Below are 27,545 nucleotides of genomic sequence, written 5' to 3' on the forward strand. Positions count from 1 at the left end.
ACAAACCCTGGGCAAAAAGTAAACCACAGCAGACAAGTTGCTTCCTCTGCAGAATCGTTTCCCTGATTACCTCCATTCCTTCAACATCCTTCCTGATGTTTGAAGGCAATGCAATCCTTATTTATGATAAGGGAAGTCCTAGGTATGCTGTGAAGCACGCCTGACTGGGGAGATCTCAGCGAGGCTCACGTGTGTGCATGTGGGCTGCTCGGCTGTATAAATGGAGAGGAACTAAAGTGAGGAAATGCTGGTTTTTTTAAGAAGCCTTTTTTTATCAATTGCTATTGGTTTTGCAGGGCAAAGCTGTATTTTTATCCTCCTGTTGCAACATGAACGTATATATCCAAGGGATACTGGAAGCTGTTGTGGCACTTAGGGAGCTGGAGGGCGTGAAGGGGGACGCCCTTTTCTGATAGTTTTTCTGCTTCTCCTGCGGGATGATGTTATTGCTTACAGCTTATTTTTCCTGTTCAGCTGTGACTCTGCAACACAAAGTTCATTGGAGTGTGGCATTCACCTGCTGCACTGATAGTACTGGAATTTGCTGAAAGGTGATTTTGTTACTAAGACTTAGATAAGGGATCTGGAAGAGTTACTCTTGGTTTCTGCTCCTGATGAGACGTTTAGTCCTCCTCAACTTTGTGAGCTTTTCTTCTCCACCTGCAAAATCAAAATTTCTGTCTTTTTTGCCTGTTTTAGTCTATTTTCCATGTCAAGGGTTCAGAGGAGGGGCTGAACATGTAGACAACCCGTCTTACATTTGGCTGCTGATTAAGTTAGGCTGCAAGTAATAAAAACAATAAACTGAAACCAAACTTTTGTTTTGGTTAAAGGAAAAGAGGCAAGTGATCCCTGATAGACTTTTAACTGGAGCAGATGTATCCATGTTGGGGTAAAAGCCCTTGGAAAAGCTGGAGTCCAGGCAGGGCCAGAAGAATGATAAAAGGTCTGAAAAGTGCTGGGGGCGGGGCGGGGGAAGAACTGAAAGAACTGGGGATGTTTATTCTGGAAAACAAAACATCGAAGGGAGAAATCACAACTTGTCTTTAAGGATGTGAAAAAACTACTGCAAATGAGAAGCGGGAGAAAAAAAATCAGTTCTCCATAACCTGCCTGGGTAGAACTAGAAATTTGGACCTTAAATTGCAGCCACAGATAGTTCACACCTATGTTACTTTGCTGTTTTGTTTGATGAACTTCCACCAGCTTACAAGCGGAGAGAACTAGTTAATCAGGCCATGATTATATTATTACATGGAGGCATAATACCAGTGTCACTAATCCAGGATTGAGCTTTTTCTGGGGCTCAGGCTCTTGCATTCAGCTTGCCAGAGCATCTGACTGTCTCAGATTTGTTTTGTCAAAATCAGAAATCATTGCTCAGTACCACTGTGAGAATATCAGTGAATTCCTAGGCTATATTAGTGTCGTGGCTTAAGCCCGGCTGGCAACAAAGCACCATGAGGCCACTCGCTCAGTCCCTCCCCTGGTGGGATGGGCAGGAGAAAATACAAAGAAATGCTCGTGGGTCAAGACAAGGACAGGGAGGGATCACTCACCACTTATGATCATGGGCAAAAGAACAGAATCAACTTGGGGAAAAAACAAAATCCATTTAATTTACTATCAATTAAATAAAAAACAAGGATAATGGGAACTAAAACCAAATCTTAAAACAACTTCCCCCACCCCTCCCTTCTTCCTGGCTCAACTCCGCTCCCAATGGGAATGGGGGTTGTGGTCAGTTCATCACACGTTGCCTCTGCCGCTCCTTCCTCCTCAGGGGCAGGACTCCTCACTCGTCCCCTGCTCCAGTGTGGGGTCCCTCCCACAGGAGACTGTCCTCCATGAACTTCTCCAGCGTGGGTCCTTCCCATGGGCTGCAGTTCTTCATGAACTGCTCTGGCATGGGACCTTTCTGCGGGCTGCAGTCCTTCAGGCACAGCCTGCTCCAGTGTGGGCTTTCCCATGGAGTCCCGGCCATCTTGGAGGGCATCCCCCTGCTCCAGCGTGGGCTCCTCTCTCCCCGGGCTGCAGATTGGCATCTGGTTCCCCACTCCCCTCCGTGGGCTGGGGGGGACAACCTGCCATCTTGTCTCCCCACAGGCTGCAGGAGCATCCCCTCCTCCTCCTCCTTCCTCACTGACCTCGGGATCTGCAGAGGAGTTCTTCCCAAATTCCAATCTCCTCCCCTGCTGCAGGTTTCCCCTTCTTAAATCTGTTCTCCCACAGGTGTTACCACCATCACTGACGGGCTCAGCCGTGGCCAGTGGTGGGTCCAACTTGGAGCCAGGGAAGATTCCAGCAGCTTCTCACAGCAGCCATCCCTGCAGCCCCCTTCCCCGCTACCAAAACCCTGCCACCCAACCCCAAAACAATTAGCAAAAATGACCACTCTTGTTATTGGCTTTGTGCAGAGCCATTTTTCCTTGTGCATGCACGGAGGAGCTGAGCTGTCAGTCTGGAATCACCCCGCTTCATGAGGTCATTTGAGAACTGAAATCCCAGTGAAATCAAAGGGACACCTGAAAGCCTCCTCCTCTGTTATCCCATGTTATACTCAGTGTTTGAAAGGCACACAAGACAAAAGATGAATAAGCAATAGGTAGGGCTGGTTTTTTTCACAGCAGTTTTCCTTTTCTCCCCGCTTTCACCCTTCCTGAGGTGAATGCTGTGGCAGTAGACGTTCCCTGCGCTCCTCACTGATACTCTTGCTGCTCAGCATGCTGCTGCCTGTCTCTCAACTAATTCAGTTTACATGCTTGAAGGAATTTTGGGGAGTCAGCAAAATGGTTTTTGCCTTGGTGTCATACTTTCTTCCTTAGAACTGAAGTTGGGTTTAGTTGCTATCTTTTTTTCTCCTCTTTTTTTTTTCCCTTTCCTTTTCTTCTTTTTTTTTTCCTCCTCCCGGCTTTCCAGCATTATTGTAGCTAACCTGCAGGACTGCAGTTTCTGAGGCAGCCATCTGGTATCATTGCTGTCTCTTGATTTGATGTGACCAAGCATACGGCATCAAGGGATGCTGGAGAGGAGCCAGGAAAGATCAGGCTCTGGATGAGAAGTTGCTGGGCAGGTAGGGGCTGCTAAGGCATGGAGGAGGTGGCTGGAAAGGGCTGATTAATTCTGATTAATCCAGAGGCACCATCATCATTCTTTAAATTAGCCCTCTCTGTCCCTTTTTAAGGGTCCTTGCCCCCATCTCTAGTTGTAGGCAGATCTGCATCGGCCATTTGCAGGCATGAGTGACCCGTGTGACGGATTCTGCACCACCCTGCTCACTGAGGTCACCACGGAGCATTGCCCTCCATGGGGATGTTCACAAAATGCCCCAAGAGGTGTTTGCTGGAGACAGGGACCGTGTGGAGAAGAGTAAGTTGCCTATAATATTTCAGTCGGGCAGCTTTGGTTTATGTGGCCCAGCATCAGCTAACAGGTCTTTCTGCTCTGTCATTTCCAGCAGAGGTTTCAGATTCTCATGGACTTTTTCGTTGCTCGCTCCCTCTTTCCTATTCTCTTTTTATCGATGCATTTCATTCCATCTTCAATAAATCCAACGGATCCTTAACTAATACCACTGCAGACCTCCCTGTGGCTCTGTATTTCTGCCTTCATCCCAACCTGCAGTCTTCACACTAACCACTTCCTTAGTTTCCTTCCAGTTGTTGTATTAATCCCCATATCTACTGTTAAGGCAGTCATTCCTTTTGGCGTGCCATCAGACTATTTGCTGAAGTTCAGAAAGATCAGATCCGCTGATTTTCCTCTCTCCAAAAAAAAAACCAGGAAGCTTATCATAAAAAGCCATCACTTACATTGCCATGATTTACTTTTGATAAACCACGTTTTGTATTTTATCCAAATCTCCGTTTGCTGCCGTGCTTTCAATTACTCTTTCCTTCAAGTGGTGTTCAGAAGTCTTGTGTATTTTTGTTCTCAGATTAACTTACTAGTAGCTATCTGGATCTTTTTTTTCCCCTCCTTCCTATATATAAAAAAGCATTGCATTTGTTAACTTTCAGCCAGATGGTACCACTCCCACCATCCAATCTGAGCATGTTGTTCTCTTTTGAGTGGCTTTCACCTCATATACAAGTTTCCATACCCTTGTTTGCCTTCACAGTCAGCCCCGTTGTTGTTCTCAATTATTCAAGCTAAATCATTTTCACCGAGTGTATTTATTCCACTTTGTATTAGTAAAATTATATTTTTACCTCCAATTCTTTGAAGAAGCCAGTGAACAAAAGTGGGTGGTGGGGCTGCATGTGACTTCTCCTATTTTGGGGCTATGTTTAGTTTTGTCTTGAATTTCAGTATTTTGGATAGCAATCTCGCTTTTTTTTGCCTGTTGTTCTCTTTTTATTCGTATTGCTGAAAGACTTTTTCTGCTTAGCTGAGTTAGTCTTGACAGCAAAGGCTAGATTTCTAGCAGTGCTCAAAGGTTTACTGCTCCTTGTACTGCTCTAAACATGGTTTTCTTTCTAGAGCCATCAGCTGCTTTGCCCAGGTGTTCTGATCACTCCTAATGTCCATCTCAGGTTTTATCTTCCTAATGATCTTATCTATTATATTCCTTATATCCAATATTGCTAAAGTGAGATTTGAAGTCTTTCTCTTGTTCCCGTGTAACAAGGGTTGACTCCTTTCCCATTCTTTTTTCCATCCAAATTCTCTTTTTCTCTGTTGGCTTTTTGCTGCCTGACCAGAGTATTTTGAGGAGAACAATTAAATATTTCATAGAAAGCAGGACATCTCTGACAGAGGTGGACATTGGCATATACTGGCATATGGAAAGGTCATTTAGAGACATGCAAATGCTGGTAACACAGACTGTGAAGTATTTAGGATTTTTTTGGTGACTGCTTTTGTCTATCTTTGGTGTAAAGAAGGAGTCTGGGGAGGCACCCATTTTTGTTGTGGGTTTTTTTTTGTGGCTTGGGGTTTTTTTGTGTGTTGGGGTTTTTGTGTGGATTTTTTTTTTTTTTAGCTACTAACTTGCTGCATGATCTTGGGCTTTCTGCCTTGGTTTCTCCATCTGTCAAAAGAGGCTAGAGATACTACCTTTGTAAAACAATTCTGAGATCTATAGCCAGTGGCATTACCTGAGAGAGGTCTGGTGATACTGTACCACTAAGATTTGGTTTTGCCATCTCAGCATTCATTTTCTGTGTCATTTGTGCCCTTGCATATTTTCCCTTTTAAATAGACAAAGCAGAAACATCTTCCCTCTAAGCCTTTTCCCCCAACTGTGTTGTTAGCAGGTAAGGAATGACAAAAGAAAATGCCCAGCGCAGTAGAGTAGAATTAATTATCTGCCTGAACAGCCAGTTCATCACAATCTAGTTGCACAGTGGAAGGCAGCTGCAAGTTGGCTTTGCTTCAGGGACTAATGGGAAGCAAAGCTTTAGCTAACGGCCAAGCTGGGAGATGAGACCCTGCAGGGAGCAAGAGGGTGAGATCCTTGGTTCCTTAAAGCCGTTGTTAAACTCTTTCCTGGCCAAGCCTCGCCATGTTCAAAACATGGAAATTGCTAGCGGGTTGCTTTGATTTGTAATGCAGGTATTTCCAGCATCTGAGACTAAGCAGTGAAATTGTCTGTTTCCCTTGACGCTCAGCTGCGCACTCAGCAGAAGTGACGATAGCTGAGATGCAGCCCTGTCCCGGCATCCTTGCATTTTGGGATCTTGAGTCTTTTCTGAGTGTTTTTAAGAGGCGGGTGGTTGGGGCTGTCCGAGAAATTAGATGTGACCCTCAGGCTCCTGGGAAAACATCAATGCTCTCTTCAGGTGGAAGTGTTGCGTGCATGCCTGGTTTAGACAGCCTGTGTAGAGTGTGTGTCATGTCATATTTGTTATATTTTCATGTGTGTCTAAGGCTCTTAGGCTCATGTTACAACCTGTTTAACCTGTAGCTTTAAGTCCTTTTCAGCCAGGAAGAGTGGAACCACGTTTTGAATTATTCATAGAATCATGGAATAGTTTGAGTTGGAAGGGACCTTTAAAGGTCATCTAGTCCAACCTCCCTGCCATGAGCAGGGACATCTTAAACTAGATCAGGTTGCTCAGAGCCCCGTCCAACCTGACCTCGAATGTTTCCAGGGATGGGGCATCTGCCACCTCTCTGGGCAACCTCTGCCAGGGTTTTACCACCGTCAGTATAAAAAATGTCTTCCTTATGTCTAGTCTGAATCTACCCTCTTTCAGTTTAAAACCATTACCCCTTGTCCTGTTGCAACAGGCCCTGCCAAAAAGTTTGTCCCCATCTTTCTTATAAGTCCCCTTTAAGTACTGGAAGGATGGAATAAGGTCTCCCGGGATCCTTCTCTTCTCCGGGCTGAACAACCCCAACTCTCTCAGCCTGTCTTCACAGGAGAGGTGCTCCAGCCCTCTGATCATTTTTGTGGCCCTCCTCTGGACCTGCTCCAACAGGTCCATGTCTTTCCTGCGCTGAGGGCTCCAGAGCTGGTTGCAATGTTTTTCCCATGTTTTTATACTGACCCTTCACACAGACCACTCAAAACTGTGCAGGGTGAATGCTGATAGTTTCAGCTCTTGTTTACTGTCTCCATCAGGAATGTAAGTCCCTTCTAAAATCTCCATCTGTAGTCTGTCCACTAAGTCCTGATGGAATATGTTTGTCTTTATCAATTGCTCAGGTATACTATGTTCTCTGTGTAGACTAGTCATTGGGCACAGTGAGGGTTATCAAAACCAACATCTGAATCAAAAGCTCCCAAAAGTAAACGTAATTAGCAGCTTTCCTCTAGGAGAGCTCTGGACAAACAGACAGTGATGTCAAGCATGTTCTGTTCTTCTAAATCAAGGCTGTGTCCATATGTCCATCCTGCACTCTATTGCGTAAGGATCTCCAGCTACTCTTTGCATGGTTTTCCCCATTCCTGTGAATCTTTGTTTTTCATGGCAGCAAGGCTCCCTGTGGTTGTCCTAACCTTGCTCTCCCTCCCACGTTTTAGCAAGTGACTTGCCCTTTTGCTTCCTTCCATCCTCAGCCAAAGAAGGGAAGGATGGCCCTGTCCTGATTTGTCACAGATGGCAGCTCTTGTGCTTGGAGCAGCTCCAAATCACTGGGGTACTCCTGACTCCCTCATTATTGAGAACAATGACTTGATCTTTTGTTCTGAAACACAGCCTAGGTAGGGAGCTTGTCCCAGTAGGCTCTTCTTCCTGGAAGACACGCCTGGATGCTTCAGACTGTCCATGAAGAATCTTTCCGTAGAGAGCTCTGATGCTTTTTACAGGATGCTTTATAAATCCATAAGTAACATCTTCACCCAAAGCCTTCTTGACTGAATCACTTTTGCTTCATTTGAAAGAGGGAAGATTAATTTCTTCCTTATTTCTGAATGAACCAAACTCATCTTTTGCCAACATCTTTGTAATTTTTATACTCTCCCTTGTAGGTAATCAGTCATTTGAAGTGAACTCTTTGAAATGAGGTGCATTTATAGATTGTTTCAGGCATGAACCTGGATTTCAGTAGAAAGCTTTGAATAGTGGCACAAACAAGCCCTGTTAGGGGCAGTTTCTCAGGATGGGAAGTGATGTATGAATAGTAAAATAATCCTAGAATTGGTCCTAATGTTGGTTTAATAAAAGCTGTTGAAGGTATTGATAGCCAAGAAGGTTAAAACCTTCTCAGCAACTGTATTATAGAAGGGTGCTGTGGTGACTGCTGGAAGACATACACCATAGGAAGGATTATTATATGCATGCCTTTTTTCTTATGTTTTCTATGTTTCTTGTTCCTTTATCTCCTCCTGGTTGCTTTTGGGGAAGTGGTACTGACCTTGACAAACTTGTGCTCTGATCCAATTTGCTTTTTCTTATGGTTGCTGGATCACAAGATTGGAAGATCCATGTCCTAAAGTCATTTACTGTTTGGTGAGCTCAGGAAAGTTTCAAGCACTGAGTGCTCCAAATGCTGAATGTGTCCAGTTTTGACTATTCAGCTGGAAATGCTAAGGCTGCTATGCTAAATCAAGGAGAGGGCACCCAGTAAATGCCAAACACCCTCTTTCATCCACATTACTACCTGCCACTGAGCTTCAGAGTGCCTGCCCTGCCTAAGAAAAGCCATGCTGGGGACAGTGGCTGCTAGACTGCTCTGTACCATTGCCACTTTGCTGTTCACAGTCCTTCCCTGAGTGCATGAAAAAAAAGAAATGAGAAGCTGTGCATGGGAAACACGTCCTCTCCAAACAGCCCAGAGCTCCAGGTGAAATTGCTGCGTATTGCAGCTGTGGGGGTTTCCAGCATGAATGGTGGGCAAGCCTGGTGTCAGTCCCTCTGGCCCTTGCTTTATTGATGGTGCAGTAACACTGGATTAACACTGGATTTCTAGACGTCCTCAGACCTTTAAGTTCCCCTAAAACTTAAAAGGAGCCGCCCATGTTGCTAACCAAAATTATTGTTCCTCAAACCAGACCACTGCAGTATTTCTGAGAACTAGAGAACATCCAGCTTTCTTTATCCAGCTCTCTGGTTATAAATAATAGCCAATAGCCAGCCTCGCAGGAGGTTTGTGGGGTCCTGTTTGCCAAAGGTTATGTGTACGTGGTGTGTGTAGGCAGCTCCCGGGCAGTGGGAGAGGTCTAGGGGATGACTGAGAACGCAAAGGGCAGGGAAGAAACCACGGGGACTTTGCTGTGATTTCGATCGATGCTATTTTGTCACAGCCCCCGCACTGAACTGCCCACTTACATGCCCGTGGACTCTCCAGGACGTTGTTCAAACTGCCGGTCTCCATTGCTCTGGATTTGGGAACCCCTTCAGCTTTACACCCCACCCAAAGCCTCACGACTTTCTGGGGCTGTCTGAGCAGATCTGAGTTCAGTCCAAATCTTTGGCGTTGTGGCAGGTGGACCTGGTGGATGGTAACATCCAGGTTGGTTTCAGGAGGAAAACAAGACTCTGGTGCCATGGTTGGAGTGAACTGCAGATGCAGTGGAGAGCCATCAGGAGTGGGGGGGGACCCTCTGTTGGTTGCCCAGGGCAAGAATCAGAGCTGGATGTCAGGAGTTAGGATCTGGCCCAGGACAGAGGAGACAGGAATGAGCACAAGCACCTCACAGGTTTTGCTGAGACATCCACTCAGGGCTTTGTAGTCCCTTCTGAGCCTGTAATTGAATTAAGGACCATTTCTTCTGTGCAGAGCAGTCAAGAGGTGGCTACTCAGGAGATGACTCAGTGCCGGATGAGCAGCAATTCAGGACAGTATTAACAGGTTACCTGCACATTCTCCTGAAGCCAAGTACCTTTTTTGACAGCAGCATTTCAAAGTTGATATGTCTTGAATACAATACCATCTGTAAAGAAATTAGAGCACTTACTAGTCTTTCACTCAACTGCTTTATAGGGATCCTGCCAGGTACCAGCTCCCATCTGCTCTTGGAGTACTCTGGGGAAGGATGGGGCTGTCTGGAGGGGAATGTTTCAGTGTAAAGATGAGCCCAGGTCTCTGGGTTTTATCTCATTTAACTTCAGATATTTGCAGTGTAGACATCCACCCCTCAGCCAGTTGCCTAAGGCTCCCTGGATGAAGCAGTATAGGGTAAGTTTCCTCTAATCTATTTTAGACAGTTCCTTTAGTTTGAAGTGACTCATGCCCTAAAAGTGCCTGCTTCTCTCTTCAGGTGAGGAAGGATGATCAATGTGAAGTAGACAGATGTAGACATTTACATTACAGACACATATTTTTGCCTATGGATCCCCAAATCATGTTTCTGAGTCCAGGGGTCAAGCAGTTCTGGATCTGCATTTCATTTGTATTTCTGCTGTTCCTGTAATTGGCTGAGCAAAAGCTTGGGAGGTGAATTTCCTCCAGGAGCTTTGATCAGTTTAGTAGTTAAGTTTCTGAACAATCTTAAAGAAAAGGAACAGAATTTTCCTTAACCAGGCTCTGCTCCTCACACCTGAAGGTAAAAGAAAATTAAAAGCAGTCAACGACCAGTAGGTCACGGAAAACTGCAAGTTACTTTGCTGCCCTCCAGTTTCTGCAGAAGTCGGGTAGTGGAGTCCACTTCTTTCCTTACTTTGCTGCCCCTGTGTACTCTTGGGATAATCGCTATTGTCCCTTGCTTATTTTTTCTCAACCATAAGAGAGATATTGTGACACTTTGCTCTTTACTCTGAATTGTAGATCTAAACACCACTTATCTCAGTGTAGCAGCGTCCATCTATTTCTGCCATAAAGCGGAGTCAAATCCTTTGTCTGAGCTTCCCAGAAAGGAAATTCATACTTACCTACTCCAGACGATAATTTAAAGTAAGAGGCTAAATGTGCTTACCCAGCCATCAGAGCTCTTTCCTACTCAGTTGTGAGAATTTACTCAAGTGCTGCCTCTCTTGTAATTGCCGTGTGTCGTTACTCCAGTGCCGGGGTGTCACTTCTTCCTTCAGACCCTAATTCAGCTCTGCTTTCCAAGAGAGGCATATACAAGCTTGTCGCTAAGGAGTTAAGCAACACAGCTGCTCAGCTTCCCTTTCCTTCTGGTTCTCCAAGCTCTTTGCAAAACACTCTGCACATGTTTCCTTGATCTTCCAACCCCTCACACAGAAAGGGGACAATCAGACTAAATGAAGTCTCCGTGCCTCCAAGCTGCTGGATTGATTTGGCCAAGTTGCCTTTGTTTAACAGGGCCTGCTTAGATGAGCCAGAAAAAAAAAATCTGCTTTCCTTGTCAAATGATAGATCTGTTATTGGCATGATTATATTTGGCAGAAGCATAAAATGGAGTGGTTTGAACAGCAAAGTGAGATCAGGATACTTGGGTATTTGCCTGGACCTCTTTTCTTTGGAAAAGTCTCCTACGGACACATGCTGCTACCCGTGCTCTGAGAGTCACTTACTGATGGCTGGTTGCGGAGTAGCGTATTTACAACATGAGTAGAGGTCATAGCAGAATATAGCTTCCCTCTGCTTAAAAAACAGTGGTTTTGAAGTCCTTTTTTATTGATCCTACAAAGGCCACACAGGGTGTTCAGTATGTTTTGAACTTGGTCTTATCTCTCAGTTTACGTCTATACTACTGGTATCTGACATTTGTTTCCCCATGCTGTCATGACATATTTGTAACATGGTGTTGGACAAAGGTCCATGAGAAAAGCAAATAATTATAATACTTTGTAAATACTTCCTTTTTTTTTTTCCCCTCAAGACCACCAGAGCTTTTACAGCTTTTAAAGTTTGACAGTGTTGTGGTTTAAGCCCAGCTGGCAACAAAGCACCACGAGGCCACTCGTTCATTCCAGCCCCTGTTCCCGGTGGGATGAGGAGGAGAAAATATAAAGAAAAGCTTGTGGTTGAGACAAGGACAGGGAAGGATCACTCACCAGAATCATTTAATTTGCTATTAATCAGATAAAAACAACCCTAAAACACGGTCTTATTGTTGGAAATTTTGTTAGCCATCAGTATAGATAAAAATCCTGTGTCGGTGTCTTCCCTTGGTTCACTCTTTTTGCTCATTCTTGCACTTCTACACGGTATCTTTTTGGGTTCGCTCAGAGGGTTTTTAGGAATAAAAGTGTTCCTACAAATGATGAGTATAAATGAAAGCCCCTGGACTGAAATTAATGGTAGGCTCTTGTGGCAACTGGCCAGAATTAGCTCCTTCAGGTTATGCTACTGAGGTTTGAAATAAGCCCTGCCTGCTAAAATCTTTCATTTCCTTTGCTGTCTACATGAAAAAGGGTTAAGAAACTCCATCTCCACCTAGAGCAGTGACTGAAGTCAAGTTAGAGAAACCATAGGAAGGCAACTGATGCTCTGGTCTTATACCGTTACTACCTTCACAGAAGCTATGGGAAGGTAGTAATGGTATAAGAAATTTTCGTTCAGATAACTAGAAGCGTACCCATATGTCACTGCTGTGGAGGCTCTGGGAGATGAACAGAAATGGGTGAGGGATGTGATTTCATCATCTGTAGGCTTTTCAATTCTACTCCTTCCTTGTTTAACTCCAAATCCCATTATCACCATGGTCACCCTAGTCTCCGTCTCTGCTGGACTCTCCATACGGTGAGCTCCAGGTGAGCCCAGGAACACTCTGGGATCAGGAGAAATGGGGGTACTGAGGTTTACATCACTTCTTGTGGGCCCATACTCCTGCTTACCTGCAGCTCTGGCTTCGCTGTGAATCCCACCGGCCTTTGAGGAGTTGCCGTGTAAGCAAAGGAGTTGGCCCATGGTTAGCCTGGCCCTGCTAACGGCAGACAGCATAGATGAGACTAAACATTTCTGCGGTTCCTTCAGTCTGTGACAATCCTTTGAATTGTATTTAATTAAAGACTGTACACAATGGCTTTCTTTGCAGTAGCAGACTGTGCGGTAATCCTCTAACAATTGTTGGGATCTGGTGGGAAGGAAAACTCTCATTAATAAAGACTTTGGGGATAATTCCAAGTGAGAGTTGCTGCAGAATTCAGAGCTGCAGGAAATCACATCCAGAAAAACATTCCCTTCGTCTTTCTGCTCAGGGTTTCAGAGTGTGTGCAGGAAAAAATGACCCCTGACAAACCCACCACAATTTTTACGTGGTATCTTGGGCATGCCACTAGGGCTTAGTGAAGGAGGGTTTACTGTGTTTTGGCTTCAGCCACAATGGAGATGTCCAGGAAACTGGATTATTCTTCACTAGCCGATGTTAATGTGAGCTAACCAAAGCTGGTCATGCTTTTCCTTTATCTACACTTTTTGGATGGGAAATGTGAATTAGTGTAGTCCTCAGTCCTATTTCTGCGTGGCCAACTGCCCACTGCAGTGAAGGATGCCAGAGCCCCAAATCTCTACCTTTTCCACAGGAAAAGCCAACCAAAAAAACCACAGCAAAAAAAACCATAACTGGGGAAGAAGTAAAGTGAGTTTGTACCAAGCTGTCTATAAAGTCTACTTCAAGCTTTTCTAGAAGGAATACACCAAGGAAGGAGAGTTATTTAGCCTCATCCCAGGGAAGATTGCCCTTGACAGGCAAGACTTGCAGCTCTTGGGGGGTCTTTTCAGCCATGAGCATTTTGTCACCTGGGAGGTGAATTAAGGCAGCTGAACTTCTTGCCCTGCTCACCATCATGCTGGGTGAACTGATGACCCACCGACTAAAAAAGACACACTTTTCTTTTTCCTAGTGATGCCCAAATCTGTGGGGGTTTTGGGTTTTGGGTTGTTTTTTTTTTTTTGATTCCTGCTGCCTTTGTTAGCCTATAGCAATGATGGCTGTGATATGTGAGGGTTATTAGTGTTATCACTAGGGAGGTAGAAGGAGGGTTGCTGTGATTGTTTGGGCTATTTATTTACTTGTTTAGTTAAAGTGGAAAATGAGCCATAAACGAGAAGGCGTCCAATGTGAGTCTGTTTGTTGACCTTGATGATTCAGTTAAAGGTTTTAGACATTAAATTCACACATCACTGACCTTCTCCAGCTGAATAGTAGGTATTTTAGTTTGAATTGGTCCAACTACTGTCAGTGAAGTGGGATGAAAGCCTTCAGGGCTGATGCTCACTAGCTCTCTGTGGACTACAAGGAATGGTAAATATTAGTTTGGGCTAAAGATACAGTTTTTACCCAGCTAAAATGAAAGAAGATGTGTCCCACTTTGAGAACAGGTGAGATACATCCCAGTCTTTGTTTGTTTGTTTAGAGAATCATAGAATCATTTGGGTTGGAAAGGACCTTTAAGATCATTGAGTCCAACCATTAACCTGACATTGCCAAGTCCACCACTGAACCATGTCCCTAAGTGGCACATCTACAGGTCTTTTAAATACCTCCAGGGATGGTGACTCCAACATTTCCCTGGGCAGCCTGTTCCAATGCTTGACAACCCTTTCAGGGAAGAAATTTTTCCTAATATCCAATCTAAACCTCCCCTGGTGCAATTTGAGGCCATTTCCTCTTGTCCTATCGCTTGTTACTTGGGAGAAGAGACCGACCCCCACCTCACTACACCCCCCTTTCAGGTAGTTGTAGAGCGATCAGGTCTCCCCTCAGCCTCCTTTTCTCCAGGCTAAACAACCCCAGTTCCCTCAGCCGCTCTTCATAAGACTTGTGCTCCAGGCCCCTCGCCAACTTGGTTGCCCTTCTCTGAACATGCTCCAGCAACTCAATGTCTTTCCTGTAGTGAGGGGCCCAAAACTGAACACAGCACTCGAGGTGTGGCCTCACCAGTGCCCAGTACAGGGGAACGATCACCTCCCTGCTCCTGCTGGCCACACGATTTCTGATACAGGCCAGGATGCCGTTGGCCTTCTTGGCCACCTGGGCACACTGCTGGTCATATTCAGCCGGCTGTTGACCAACACATCCAGGTCCTCTTCCACTGGGCAGCTTTCCAGCCACCCTTCCCCAAGCCCTTAGAGCTGCATGGGGTTGCTGTGACCCAAGTGCAGCACCTGGCACTTGGCCTTGTTGAACCTCATACAACTGGCCTCGGCCCATCGGTCCAGCCTGTCCAGATCCCTCTGTAGAGCCTTCCTACCCTGCAGCAGATCAACACTCCCGCCCAGCTTGGTGTCATCTGCAAACTTAGAATTCGTTTGCTTTTAAGTATCTAGTACTGTTTTAGAGAGCTTAATATATATGAGGTAGCTGTTTTGGGGTTGTCAGATCCAACATACGATTTACATGGACCCATGACCCCCAAGAGGGGTAGGTACCCTAGGACATCTCAGCTGAGGCTAGATGCTTCTATTTGGGAGACTAAATCCCACCTCAGTGTCTGGTTCTGCTTGAAATCAGTAGGGATCGGGCACCTAAATGCTCCCTCAGTCAATGGAGCCACCTTGCTTAAAAGCTTACAGCAAGTCAACACCAACACTGAAAAAGCCAAGATCACCTGGTGTTTTAGCTATTTGACACTCTTTTTCCAGTGGTTTGCCTAACATAGATGTCTTTCCTCTTGGACTGGATGAAAAAAAAAAAAAATTTTTTAAATTACATCCATAATCAAGTTTACCCGAATGTATCATGAGCCCATTTTGCAGAATACTAACAATGAATTGGCCTCTTTTTTTTTTTTTTTCCGAAAGGTGATAAAACATTTACTCAAAAGTAGCTATCGGGCCGTTGTGGTAAATATGCAATCAACCAAATTAGACATGCATTTTTAGTGAAGGGAAGATGCAGCAGTGAAGTACTTGCTAATGGGCTTGGTAGAAAATTTACTGCATAAAAAAATTTAAAAAATCCATTGCAGTTGTACACAGCGCTTTGCCAGCCCTGATCAAAGTTAAAGCTGTAAGAATTAATTTATAAAGTGAAAACTTGAGTTATTTATAAATGTGAGATGAATTTGGCAATAGTTTAAGTCCAGAGAGTTAAAACTTTCCTTTGAAAAAGTCAGAATGTTGTGAAAATATTTCAGTCTTTATTTTTACAGCAAGTGTTCTGCAAATCTCTCACGCTTCCCCTCATGCTTTTTTAAGGTTAAAATAAAAAGGCAAGAAGCACTGTAAATCAAAACAAAAATGAATCTATGGTATTTTAGATGAGCCAAGATAAAATTTCCTAAGATCTGTTTCCCTTTGGGAAAAAAAAAATTTAGTACCAAGACAACTCCAAATAATTCCCCTCCTTCTCATGTTTGTTTTTTTTTAATTTTAATTTGACTAGAAAACCACATAATTAATTGTTTATACACTACTAATCAAGGCCCATTCTCAACCTAAAGGAAATTACAGTCTGAACAAAACATGGGGTGAAACAGAGAAGAGAGCTGGTTTGGGTTAATAAGAAATGGTGAGAATAAATATAATGTGCTAAATTATTTTATAATTTTAATCCAAAGGGCAATTTACATCAAACAATTGTTCCTTCAAAGGATTTCTAGGCCTTCTGTCTTGCAGACTTGTCTGGCAAATATATTGAAATGAGACATGAAAAGATCTTTTTTTTTTCCTTTCTCTGCCTATTGCTGATGAAAATACATGCTTTTTCCAAAATCCAGCAAGAGTGAACACTGAATCAATGACTTCCTACAGGCAAAGGCTCATCCCCTGTCCTCAAAATCTGTCTCTGAAGGTCACCCGACTCAGGGTTCTTTCTGTATCGCATTTAATAGTGATGGTATAAACCGAAGCTGAGACTTCTGCTCTCTTCACATCACTCCCCTCTCACCATCTCTCGAGTTTCTGAATAGGTTTCTCCCTGCTGAATGCCATTTCCAGTCTTTTTGAAAGAGACAGGGGTTTGTGCAGCGCCGTGCGTAATGGAACCTCAATTTCTGCTTGCAATTGCCGTAGCAGTGAAGCAAGGTGTTCCTTCCAAGTCGAGAGCATGTTGGTGGCAAGGGGACACTGTGTTATGTGACCCGTTGTCCAGCTCCTGGTTCCTTTTTTGGAGTGCAAATTGTCATTAGCGCATGTTATGATTGAGGCAGTTCCTGAATTACATGTTGTAAGGAGTCCACGATTAATTACCTGAACATTTATAGCCACTGTTGTATTACAAACACAATATAATTAGGTCTGACTGAGGAGAAACCGCTTGGGGGAAAAAGTCTTGTCATTGGGAATTTCCTGCTTTTTAGCTCCTTGATCTCCTAATCTGCATCGGAGATTTCATTCTTATTTGATTTGGTTTTTGTTTTGCTTTGAATTAGCATGAGCCAGGAGGCAGGCCACGTGAGAATGGAGGGAATAAACCATATAAGCACAGATCCCACTGCTCTTGGCATGAATATTAAAACTGCCATCTTCCTGCCCTAGATAGCTGTTAGTGTTAGGTTAGTCAGGCAGGGTTCCCGGAGCATAAAGAAGCAGAATTGCTCCTGATCTCAGCAAAAATAAGGGTTTTTTTTAAGGAAGGCATGGAGGGAAATGCTGTTTTTAAGGAAGTCATGGAGGGAAATGCTGTTTTTTCAACAAACTCTGGGTTACACTCCCCTCTCTCAAGCAAACATAAAATAAGGCTGGATGTATATCCCCATTGTGCGGTGGCCCAGGAGAGCTCAGACAACCATGAATCCCCAGGAACGCATCTCTGAGGATATTTGGGTTTTGCTCACTCTCTCCTTCTCTGCCCTTTCTGCAGGCATCCAGCACACATCCAGAGTGCAGCATCATGCAGGAGATCGAAGAGGAGCGCAGCCAGTGCTTGGCAGAGCTTATGGGGGATAACCAGACTTCAGGTATGGGGACGCTCTCTTCTCTCCCTGGCCTGCAAAACCAACATCACCCAGCCTCACATCTGCCTCGCCGATGCCATTTCTCACCCCTTCTGCTGCAGGGCAGTCACTCCAGCTGATGTTGAGCTCTTGCGTTAGGAGGGAGAGGAATAGGTACTTCCAAAGTACAATTCAATCAACCAAGAGTTTGAATTGCTCGCTGGGGATCACTCGCTGCCTCCCAGCTGGGTAAGCCTAGCTTAGGTGTCTCAGTGTGTTTAATCACAGTTAGTCATCCATCTCTCTGAACTGGAAGTACCTTAACCAATTTTTCCGTGGGATCTGAAAGCCTGAAGTTCTCATAGGCCTTGGTGTGCTTCAAGGGAAGTCACGGTGACCTTCTCCTTCCATTGAACTGTTCTCCCATCCCCATGCCACAGCTGCTCCTGCCCTGGTGTCAAAGCAGAGGAAGGAAGGGTGTGCTCCAAGGCTGCAAGGTATCTCTGAAGTTGGGCCAGACAGCTGAGATCGTCTCCTTGTTCTCGTGACATGGAGCACACACCACATCGGGCAGTGCTTCTGGAAGGCTCTCCAGTCCCCTTCACGCACTCCCTGCTTCAGCGATCAGGAGAGGAGGGAGAGGTCGATGATGCCACCTTTCCTCTTTTAGCCTCCCGAGATTTCTCCATCCCGGTCTCAGGCAGCAACCATGGAGCTGTGCCTCCCTTGAGGAGCAGGCATGGCACACCGTGCATTGGGCACGCGGGGTTTCAGAGCAGGAGAGAGGCTGTAAGAAGTTGCTGAGAGCAGAGGAGCTGCAGACCAACGTGCAAGACGGGACACGGGTGTGTGATGTTGAAAGGGTCTATGCTAACACAATTCCCCAGTGGGCAGCCTGCAGAGAGCTTGGGAAATTTTGACGCAGCCACCCGTGCTGTCTGAAATTGTAGAGATCAGCATGGCAGAGAAAGAACGCTTTTGGGTTTGGTGCTGTCCCATCCCATCCCATCCCATCCCATCCCACAGCAGTGCTGTCAAAGCCCCAAGTTGAGGCATTGAGTTGGACCTCTTCCCCTCCAAGTGCCTCTCTCAAACTGCGGGTCCAGGTTTGGGGAATAAAGGAGGCGTAGGGACCGGCGGTAGGCTGTCAGGCTCCGAACACAAGGTATCACATTGCTGGGGCAAGGGGTGGGAAGATGTGTATCGTGCTTGATGTTTGCATCCCACCTCCTGAAAGGGGAAAAAGTGGAAGAGGATGTCTTCTCATCCTCTATCCCTTGGCATTGCTTGCAGTTAGGCTACAGACTAAAGGACGGTTCTGCACAACTGCTACTTAACGATAGAATAGAATCCTGGGGACAAGCTGATCCCTGCAGGAGCTCTACTGAAGGCAAGGATGGCTTTTGGCCCCGGCTTTTATCTACTAAGATACAGTTTTCTTTGATTCAGAAACTATTTCAACTGTCCCTGTACAGTTAAACGCAGCTGTTTGAAGAAATTTTCTTCTGGAATCCAGTAAAGGGAAAAGTCAGGGTAGTTAAAAACATTCATCTGAAAGCCAACTAAGTGCTTCATTTCATTTTCATGGGTATTTAAAGAAATTCAATTAAATACAGTACATTCAAAATAGCAGAATAAATACTTCAAGTGTTAATATTTTTTTCTGCTTTTTCAAAATGATTTTTCTCATTGGAAATTTTAATCCAAACCAGTTTTTTTTTTCCTCTCCACTGAATTAAACCTCCAAAAACATTTTTCCTGATTCTAATGTAGAAACACACTCAGTCATTTTACAAGCCCTTAATGCCCAAGCAGTAGCAAGTATATAGAAATCCTTTGGAGTTTGTTTTTCTTAATGGAATGCTGAAATATTGGACTGGGATAATTCTGCATTTCCACCAGTCATTTCTACCTACGGTGATTAAATGGGACTGATTCAGAAATTGCACTTGTGAGCACTATAAAAAGGTTTTTGTCCATGGAGACAGTACCTGCTAATCCTGAGTTAATGTCAGATGCCATTTGTGTATGTCTGCATGTCCTGGGTAGAAATGGTCATTGATGATATCAGTGTGGGTCAAGTGTGTATAGGGACACAGCATGTGTCCAGCCAAATTTTACAATGCAAACTGTGTGGAAAGCAGTTGGCATTCATTTGCCCCGAAACATCAGCAGGTATTGAAGAGCTCAATACCTGACTCTTATCTAGACACTCATGGCTGCCCTTGCAACCAACAGAAAGAACCCAGCAACTCTGAAGTGTTGGCTCTCAAATGGGTGGCTACGGGTGAATCATCTCATGGAGAAGTCTGCTTTGAAAGTGGTGTGGACAGGTAACTTCAAAGTGCCTAAATGGGATGTGGTTCCCCCTTGCAGTGTTTAAGGCATAGTGTGTGAGCACAAATGGGTCAAAAAAGATGTTTTTCTGGAGTGGGGCTCCAGAACTCAATGAACATAGCTGAGCACAGCTGCAAAATGAAACTTTGAACTTTGATGGTTGGGAGTGAGGGGGAAGTCTGCTGGGGAGAAATCTTATGAAGGTGATGATATGGCATCATAGGAAGGTGATGACTGTTTAGGCTGAGTGTTGCTAGAAAGAAAAAATCCTGGTAAAACTCCCAGGAAAAATGCAACTTTAACACAGTTCAGTCCCCCAGAGAATGGGAATGGAAAGCAATTGGGATTCCCTGCCACCTGTAATGCAATACCTTGATTTATGGCCAGGTGGGTGTGTTGCCGTCTGCACATTCAACATCCTTTCAGCAAAAAGGAAATCGCTTGAGGTTTAACAACCTATTTGTTATCTTTTCTAATTAAATGAGTGGAAATAAGGAAACACGTCTTTTCGGTAGAGTCTGGAAATAAAGCTTTGTTTGGAAGCCATTATCAATTGTATTGATCAGAGGGGCTTAATCACAGATGTAATTTGATTTGTCAGATAGATTGGTCACTTATTAAGAACATGTGGTGGTAGTGCTGAGATTGATCACTGGCTCAGGGTAAGCAGGTAGATCTCCACTGATAAACAAAAACGTTTGTCTTAACACTATTTTGTCTTCGAACATCCATTCCTTATAGCGGGTGTGTACGCATGGGTGAAATCAATGCTTTCTTTTCAAATTAAACCTCTGTGTTTTCAGTGCTGCTGGTAGGTGCCAACTGCTGTTCCTGGTGTCAGCAGTCCTGGACCACAGGACTGCTGCTTATTATTAGCAGGATGGGAGCCCCTATTCCCTATTAGGAGTGTGATTCGGTATCTGTGAAGTTACCCACATTTGAGTAGACTTTAGCAGGGACACAGGAGAGACACGGGGGTCACAAAAGCGTGACCACCTCTGACGAGAAGAGGTTAGCTTTTCAGCACGGGAAGGGCTGCAGAAGATGCAGCTAAGGAGAAAACAGCGGGGAAGATCAGTTTAAGCTGGCAGTGTGTACACAGGAGAATAAAACGGCTGTGAGATCAAAGTCTGGACTTTAAAGGAAGTTTATAACCATCAGAGGATACTGAAAAGCCTTTCTGGAGGTCTGCAGGAAGGAGTGTTTTATTGACTTCATGGCAGAGCTTGCCCAGTTTATGAAAGGGTGTGTAGGATGCAGTTGTGTATTGCGGCACAGGATGGATTTCATGAGCAGGACTGCCCTTGCCGTCCTCTGCCCTGTTATCCTTTTACCTCCATGCTGAAATAACTAGTTAAAGATGTAAAGCGACGATTGTGATTCAATACAGAAGTGGATTCTTTACCATTAAGGTCAAGACTAAGTAGACTGAGACCGGTTTGTTTCACATGGGCAAATAGCCATTGCATGGGAATGACTTTCGGGGAGGGATTTCTTTCACTTGATTTTTAGGTAGCTCTAGTGTATTCTGGCCAAGCGTAGGCATCTCTTTTACGATGTGATGAATCTTGTTCAGATTGTCTTGCCTGTTGACGAGATCTTCGTTTACTGTGAGGAGATTCTTAGCGAACAGCTCAGCTGTGTTGGAAATAACCACACATCGCAGGGGATTCCTGCCCTGGTGATCACTGGCTTGGAGGGGATTTGGCCAAATGAGGTGAAGTCCCAGTTCCATCATTAGGAGTGACGAATCTGTTCGTTCACATACAGAATTGCATTTCAGGAAGCTAAACTTTCACTTGGGTATTTGTTAGATGATCTTTCTAGCCCTTTGGCCCCCAGAGAGTGCTCACAATATAATTTGGGGCATTATTAAAAAAACTTTTGAAATACCTGTTACTGTGCAAGTGGCAGGATTCTTCTCTGCTCAATGCAGGACTGACGATGTACAAAATGCCTCCTCTCGATCTCAGGGCAGACTGTGTTCTAAAGGACCTAAAACTCGACTCAGTGAGATCGCCTGCACCATTTCTATGAAGTGATGTAGAAGACTTTTTTTGCTGGGTTTTGACAGGTTGGAAAGGGAGTTTTGGTTATTCCTCCCTTTATCACACAGCTAAAGAGAAAGTGCTGCTGGATTGCATCACACACAGATGTACCTGGGTGTTGGACTAGTGAAATCTGGAGTTTTGTTATGTGTGAGGTGTCTGGCTTTCCTTGCCAGAAACGGGCCATTCTCGTGGCAGGCATGGCTGGGATGCACTAGATAAAATACTGTGAATGACACAGATCATGTCTGCTTGTAATGATGTCTTGCAAATATGAATCATTAACTGTGGATGCCTTAATTTCCCACCCTAAGCATGTTTTAATCCCACTCAGTGCTAGTCTCATGGTTGCTCTCCCTGCAGTCTTTGCCTTACTTGATATCCATAGATGATTGCAACTACAGTAGCACTGTTGCTGCAGTTAAGTTGACGCCTAGGTCTCCTGGCCTTATTTTTCCTACTTTAAAATAGAAATATTAATATTTTCCTATCTAACAGTGGTAAGGTAAGGACAGATTGAAAAGTGTCCAGCTATTTTGTGATTGGGGCCTGTAAAAACACTGTGGGTAGACAGAGGAATAGGAAATGCAGTATTTTGGCAGCACCCAGGATTAAAATTCACAGGAAGCTACTATGTATCTAGGGAGAAATAACACCCCAAAACAGAAAATTCATGTCATCCAGGTTAGGTTGCCTCGCCTCTTTCTCCACACCTCTTCTCCCAAATAAATCTCTACATAGTATCGTACATCAATCTGCAATGGCTGCGGGTGCAGATTTTTGTGGATGATGTTTTCCCAGCAGCTGCTTAGGGAGTTCCTTGGGAATGCCCAAGTTGTGTCTAACATATACAAAAGCCACATTGCCCTGTATGCCAGTGCCAAGCAATGCAGTGCTGTAATGGGTATGCAGAGGCAGGAGCTAAAGTTCTGACGGTGCTCCAGCATCCAGAACAGCCGGGACATTTAGCTCAGCAGCATCTCAGTGCAGTTATACCACCAGCGACCCTGCAGCGCTGCTTTCTGCAAGGTCAGTGTAGTGTAAGCAGTTGGTAGCAGGTCAGGTTTGGAGCTTCAGCTGCGTCATTCAAAGGGTTCCTAGGTTATATCGAAATTTTCGATATGACCTGTGGGAGTCCTGCCTGGGCAACTGCAGTATCAGTGCAGCCAAGTCAGTCCCAGGATCTGAATGCGTTCAGTGAGATCTCTCTCTGCCACCCCGCTGGACAAGCGTGATGAGAAGTTTTTAAGAATTGCTTTGCAGAAAGCAGTTTCCATGCTGCTAGCAGGCTGATAGCAAGCTGCGAGCTGCTCAGTAGCTGCCTGGGCTCTCTTCTTTCCCTTTCTCTTAGCTCTCTGGCTGTACAGGGCTGCTTCTCTGGTGGCATCTCCCACCACTGCAATGTAAAACAAACAAATAATCAACTCCACAGCCTAGGGTTCTCCAAGGCACTTAGTAGCACTCCAAGGCACCTAAAACTACTAAGTTTTAGGAGCTTATAATAAATAGAGTTCCTCAGTCCTATGCATTATTTTGAAAATGCATTAATCTCTGCATTAATTTGAAATTTTACAAACATACTTCAAAAGTAAAGAATGCAATCCCAGCCCCACTGAAAACCAGGCTTTTACTCCAGATACATTTTCAGCCAGGGCATCTGTATGCAATACAGTGACTGCTTAGCTGATAATACAGTTAGCAGCAGTAGGGAAGCTCTCCCAAGGGTTAGGAGGAGAGGATGGCTGGAGGGGGTTTTGCTTTCCAGACTCACAGATGGTGGCATATCTCTCTCCATGTGAAGTGTGGCTGAGCTCCTAAAGGCTTGCTGCAAGGCAGGTCTCATCACTGCGTTGCTTCTTGCTGACTTCCACTTGCTTTTTTTACGTAATGATCCTGGAGCACAGAGAGGGGGGGTTGTTTTTGCTTTTAAGAAAGCTTCACCTCTCCATGGCTGTAGTTTACAAAGAGTTCAGCTTAACCTGAAGCACCCAAATAAAATTAAAAAAAAAAAAAAAGCAACCCCCTCTTTTTTGTTAAAAAGCCAAGAAAAGCAATCAGGTCTAGGTCGGTTGGCTCAGCTCATTATCTGTTTATCCCATTATTGCTAATCAATTTGCTCTGCAATCAGATACGCTTTCAGAAGCAGGAGAGTCATTTAGGGATGGCAGCTGAACAAGGTACTGTGAGTTGTGTCTGGGTGGGATGAGCAGCCCTGGAGAGCAGGCCACTGTGCAGAAATCACGGCATCGAACGGTAAACAGCCTTCGTGGAGAGTGGTGGGAATACCAGGCAGCACTGGTATCCTGGAATCCTGGCCCAGTTTTAGAGTTTACTTTAATGGCATGGAAGCTTGAGTATGAGGGAAAATATTCTAGAATGGAGAGGGGAGACCTTTAAACCACAGAAGACTCCTGACACCAGAGCCTGGTGACCTGAGCAGGTGGGATGCGGTTTTCTGCATTAACATAGTTCCTTGGCTTACTATCACAAAATCACTGAGGTTGGCAGGGACCTCTTGATGTTATCTAGTCCAAACCCCTGATAAAAGCACAGTCAACCAAATCAGGCTGCTCAGGGCCATGTCTAGTTGGGTTTTGAATATATCTCTAGGTATAGAGACTCCACAACCTCTCTAGACAACCTGTTCCAGTGTTAACATGGGAAAAAAATCTTATGTTTAAATGGAATTTCCTGTTTTTCAGTTTGTGCCCATTGCCACTCTGTTTTCTTTGCTTTCTCCTGAATGCCATCGGATATTTATACACATTGATAAGATCCCACCCAAGCCTTCTCTTGTCTAGACCGAACAGCCCCAGCTCTCTCAGCCTTTCCTCATACGTGAGATGCTCCAGTCCCTTAATCTTCTTTGCAGCCCTTTGCTGGACTCTTTCCAGTATGTCCCTGTCTCTCATGTACTGGGGAGCCCAGATCTGGACCCAGCATCCCAGATGAGTCTCACCAGTGCTGAGCAGAGGGGAAGGATCACCTCCCCTGAACTGCTGGCAACAATTCTCCTAATTCAGCCCAGGACAGCATTCACCTTCTTTGTGGCTAGGGCACATTGCTGGCTCTTGTTAACTTGGTGTCCACCAGGACCCCCAGGTCCTTCTCTGCAGAGCTGCTCTCCAGCCCATACGGGTGCATGGCGTTATTGCTTCCTAAGTGCAAGACTTTGCATTTCCCTTTGTTAAACTTCCGTCACTTTATGTTTTTTCAGGACTTTTGTTTTATTCTCCAAGAGGGAAGACCTTCGGCTTGATTTGGATCCTAAATTCTTGAAGTTAAGTGCAAGTGAAACAAGCTAAAAACTTCACAGCTGGAGGCTGTCAGCATCTCATGGAGTCAGACCAGCATTTTGTCTGTCTGTTCCCCACAGTTCAGTAATGTGGAGATAGCTGAGATGATTTTCTAAGTGTCACTGAAAATTGCCAATAGCCATCAAGGAGCTGCTACAGTCGAGCTGCTTCTGATACCTTGAGTACTTCAGCACTGCACTTTATATTTGCAATCTAGACCTGTCTGTCTTGCAAGCAGAATTTGAAACCAAATCAAAAAGTCAGAAAAGTGGAAAACATGAAAGAAAATAGGGCCAATCCCCCTCCCAATGCCTGTTCACATCTGCTTAACTTGTACATGCTTCACACTTGTTATAGGCAATAAAGCCAGGTCCTGCAAGCCCATCATCAGCATTGTCACATGCAAAGAAATCCAGGTGGGAAATGGCCCATGTTTAAACTCTGAATACTGCTTTTGCTGTTCCACAGGCCTGGAGCGGAGGCTGGCTTGAAAAGCCAAATTTGGAGCTTGGGGTTCTTTGTCAGTCTCCCTTGAAGAAGTCAAGGCGTGTTTGATGGCAGAAGAAGCAGTGAACATATGGAAATTAAAAGTCAAGCTGGAAAAACATTAATGAAGTTTAAATTAGGAGTCTGTTTATTCATCACCATCTGTTTATAGTTCAGTAAGATAAGAAATAATTAATAGTTCCTCGCTTGCAAAAGTTCAAGTGAATTCTCACCTTCCAGTTGCATAAGACCTCCTGGGATAGATGATGTGTTGGTCGGATTTGTACGACAGTCCGGTTATCAGCAGCTCTCCAGGTGCTCCGTGGCTGGAGCAGGCACTACGTGGCTGACGGCAGCTCAAGCACTCGAGGTAGTGCACACAGCAGGGTGGAGAAGGGGGTGCATGGACCGCTCACCCCAGGCTGGGGAGATGCTGTGTTTTCTGGCTGCATCGGGGTGGTGGTCCCTGAGACCTGTCAAGTGCTCCTTACACCTTGACATACATGAAAACGGATGGTTTTGTTAGCAAAACCCACGGTTTTAAACTCAGTAGTGGAGGGAGATTTCAGGTGGGCCACCAAACTTGCAGATTTGAAGGGTGGTAGCTTCCAGGAAAAATATAAATCTTGGCAGATATCCGAGGGGGACTCCAAGTAATAATGTAAGATGGCACTGGTGCAGCCAGAGACCTGTCCCCTGGCTGAGAAGGTCTGCAGAGAGGCTTTGCTTGCAGGGGAAGCAGACAGGTTAGTCCCCATGGTTCAGAGCAGTCAAAGAAAAAAGTCAGGAAAATTAGTCAGACCCTTGGTCAGGGGTTGGCTCTTGTGAGCCCTTACCACACATCAAAGTTCTTAACAGATGCTCTTGTATAACCAGTGTGGCCTCCAGTTGTCATTGCAGGTTGTGTAGGGCTCTCGTAAGTCTTGTGCCATATCCACCAGCCCCTCCAAAACCCTCATATATCCTGGGACATCAGGAATGGCATTAAACGACTACTGCTGGTCAGCTAAATCAAATCTAGTCAATATATTCAATGAAGCCTGGAGGACAATTTAGTTCAGTCTGAAATAGATACCTACATTTGATCTTAATGATCTCTTTAACGGCAAAGGGACCTGCAGGACTTCTTTCAATGTTATCTTTCCTTAGTTTTTCATTAACTGTTCTTTATTACTCTGATGTAGGTGATACAAAGGGCCTCTTGATTTCAGTCTTGCTCTGACCAGCGGCATCGGGCAACTTCCAGATATGACATCAGTCCTCTCCATTCCTGGACAATGTGACCTCTCCTACAACAACAGAAAATTCAGCTGGTGACATCAAGACCTTAAAGCCCAGACTCATTTATCTCTCTTAGAGGATCAGTACCAGAGTCAAGGTGCCTTTTATTTAACAGAAATTTTTCTTCCAGTTATTGGAGAGTGGCCATGATACTCAGTTGGGACAGGCCACTGCATGGTACCTCCAAATGGTCTGCCTTCATTAACGCTTTTCTCATCTGCTCTGGGACCCTTCCCAGCCACCAACACTTCATGTTGCAGCTCTTACAGAGGTGGAGCGTGCTCTCTGGAAATTCAAAAGAAAGAAATCTGCCCTGTATTTTTCAGAGGATAACCTTCCCTTGATCACGCTAGGAAAGCTGACATCTGAAACGTGAGACGGAAGCACATGGTGGTAAACCCAGGTTCAACCCTTAGATGAGAACAGCCCCCAGACTTTTGTGTCTCCGCTGGGGACTGCTAATTCCCAGTTGGATAGTGGTACCTCCGCAGTTGCTTGCCGCTGTCTGAGGTCCAGACACCTACCAGCAACAGGATGAAATTCAAACACAGATCTACACAGCAGCTCATCATTCTTCCCTGTAGAGCTAAGAGCTGATTTTTGCCTTCACCTCACCTTCCTACAGACACAATCATGAGACAAGACGTTACAACATCTGTTTTCTGCCTTAATAGTCTATAGGGGTGGAGGCTTTGCTTTCGTTTTTCCTGTTGCTGACATGTCCTGTCTGCAAGCTTTCTAGCAAACAGCAGTGTTTATTTGACTTGGGAACAGCTGTCTTGTGGCTTGTCGCGATTAACAGCCATTTAGTGGACTTAAGTCTTGCACTGAAAAAGGCATTTTAGTTTGGAGAGTATGTAACATTTTTAAATGCCATCAGAGTTTTTGGTTACTGGTGTTTTGGGTTTTTTTTAGCATAATATATAAATGCACACAGCCTTAGTTACGCAAAGGTTATAAAAATAGGAGAAAATGCCATTGCT

General features: G+C 44.8%; 1 protein-coding gene across 1 annotated transcript in view; it reads left to right on the forward strand.

Annotated features, from left to right (window-relative positions):
* Positions 1–27,545, forward strand: part of LOC104316068 (vasoactive intestinal polypeptide receptor) — a 117,907-nt gene that overhangs the window by 19,246 nt on the left and 71,116 nt on the right. Inside the window, exon 2 of the mRNA XM_069778310.1 lies at positions 17,042–17,138. Coding sequence (XP_069634411.1) covers positions 17,042–17,138 — 97 coding nt within the window. The remainder of the gene's footprint in view (positions 1–17,041; positions 17,139–27,545) is intronic.

Source organism: Haliaeetus albicilla, chromosome 2, assembly GCF_947461875.1.
Source record: "Haliaeetus albicilla chromosome 2, bHalAlb1.1, whole genome shotgun sequence".
NCBI classification, from domain to species: domain Eukaryota; kingdom Metazoa; phylum Chordata; class Aves; order Accipitriformes; family Accipitridae; genus Haliaeetus; species Haliaeetus albicilla.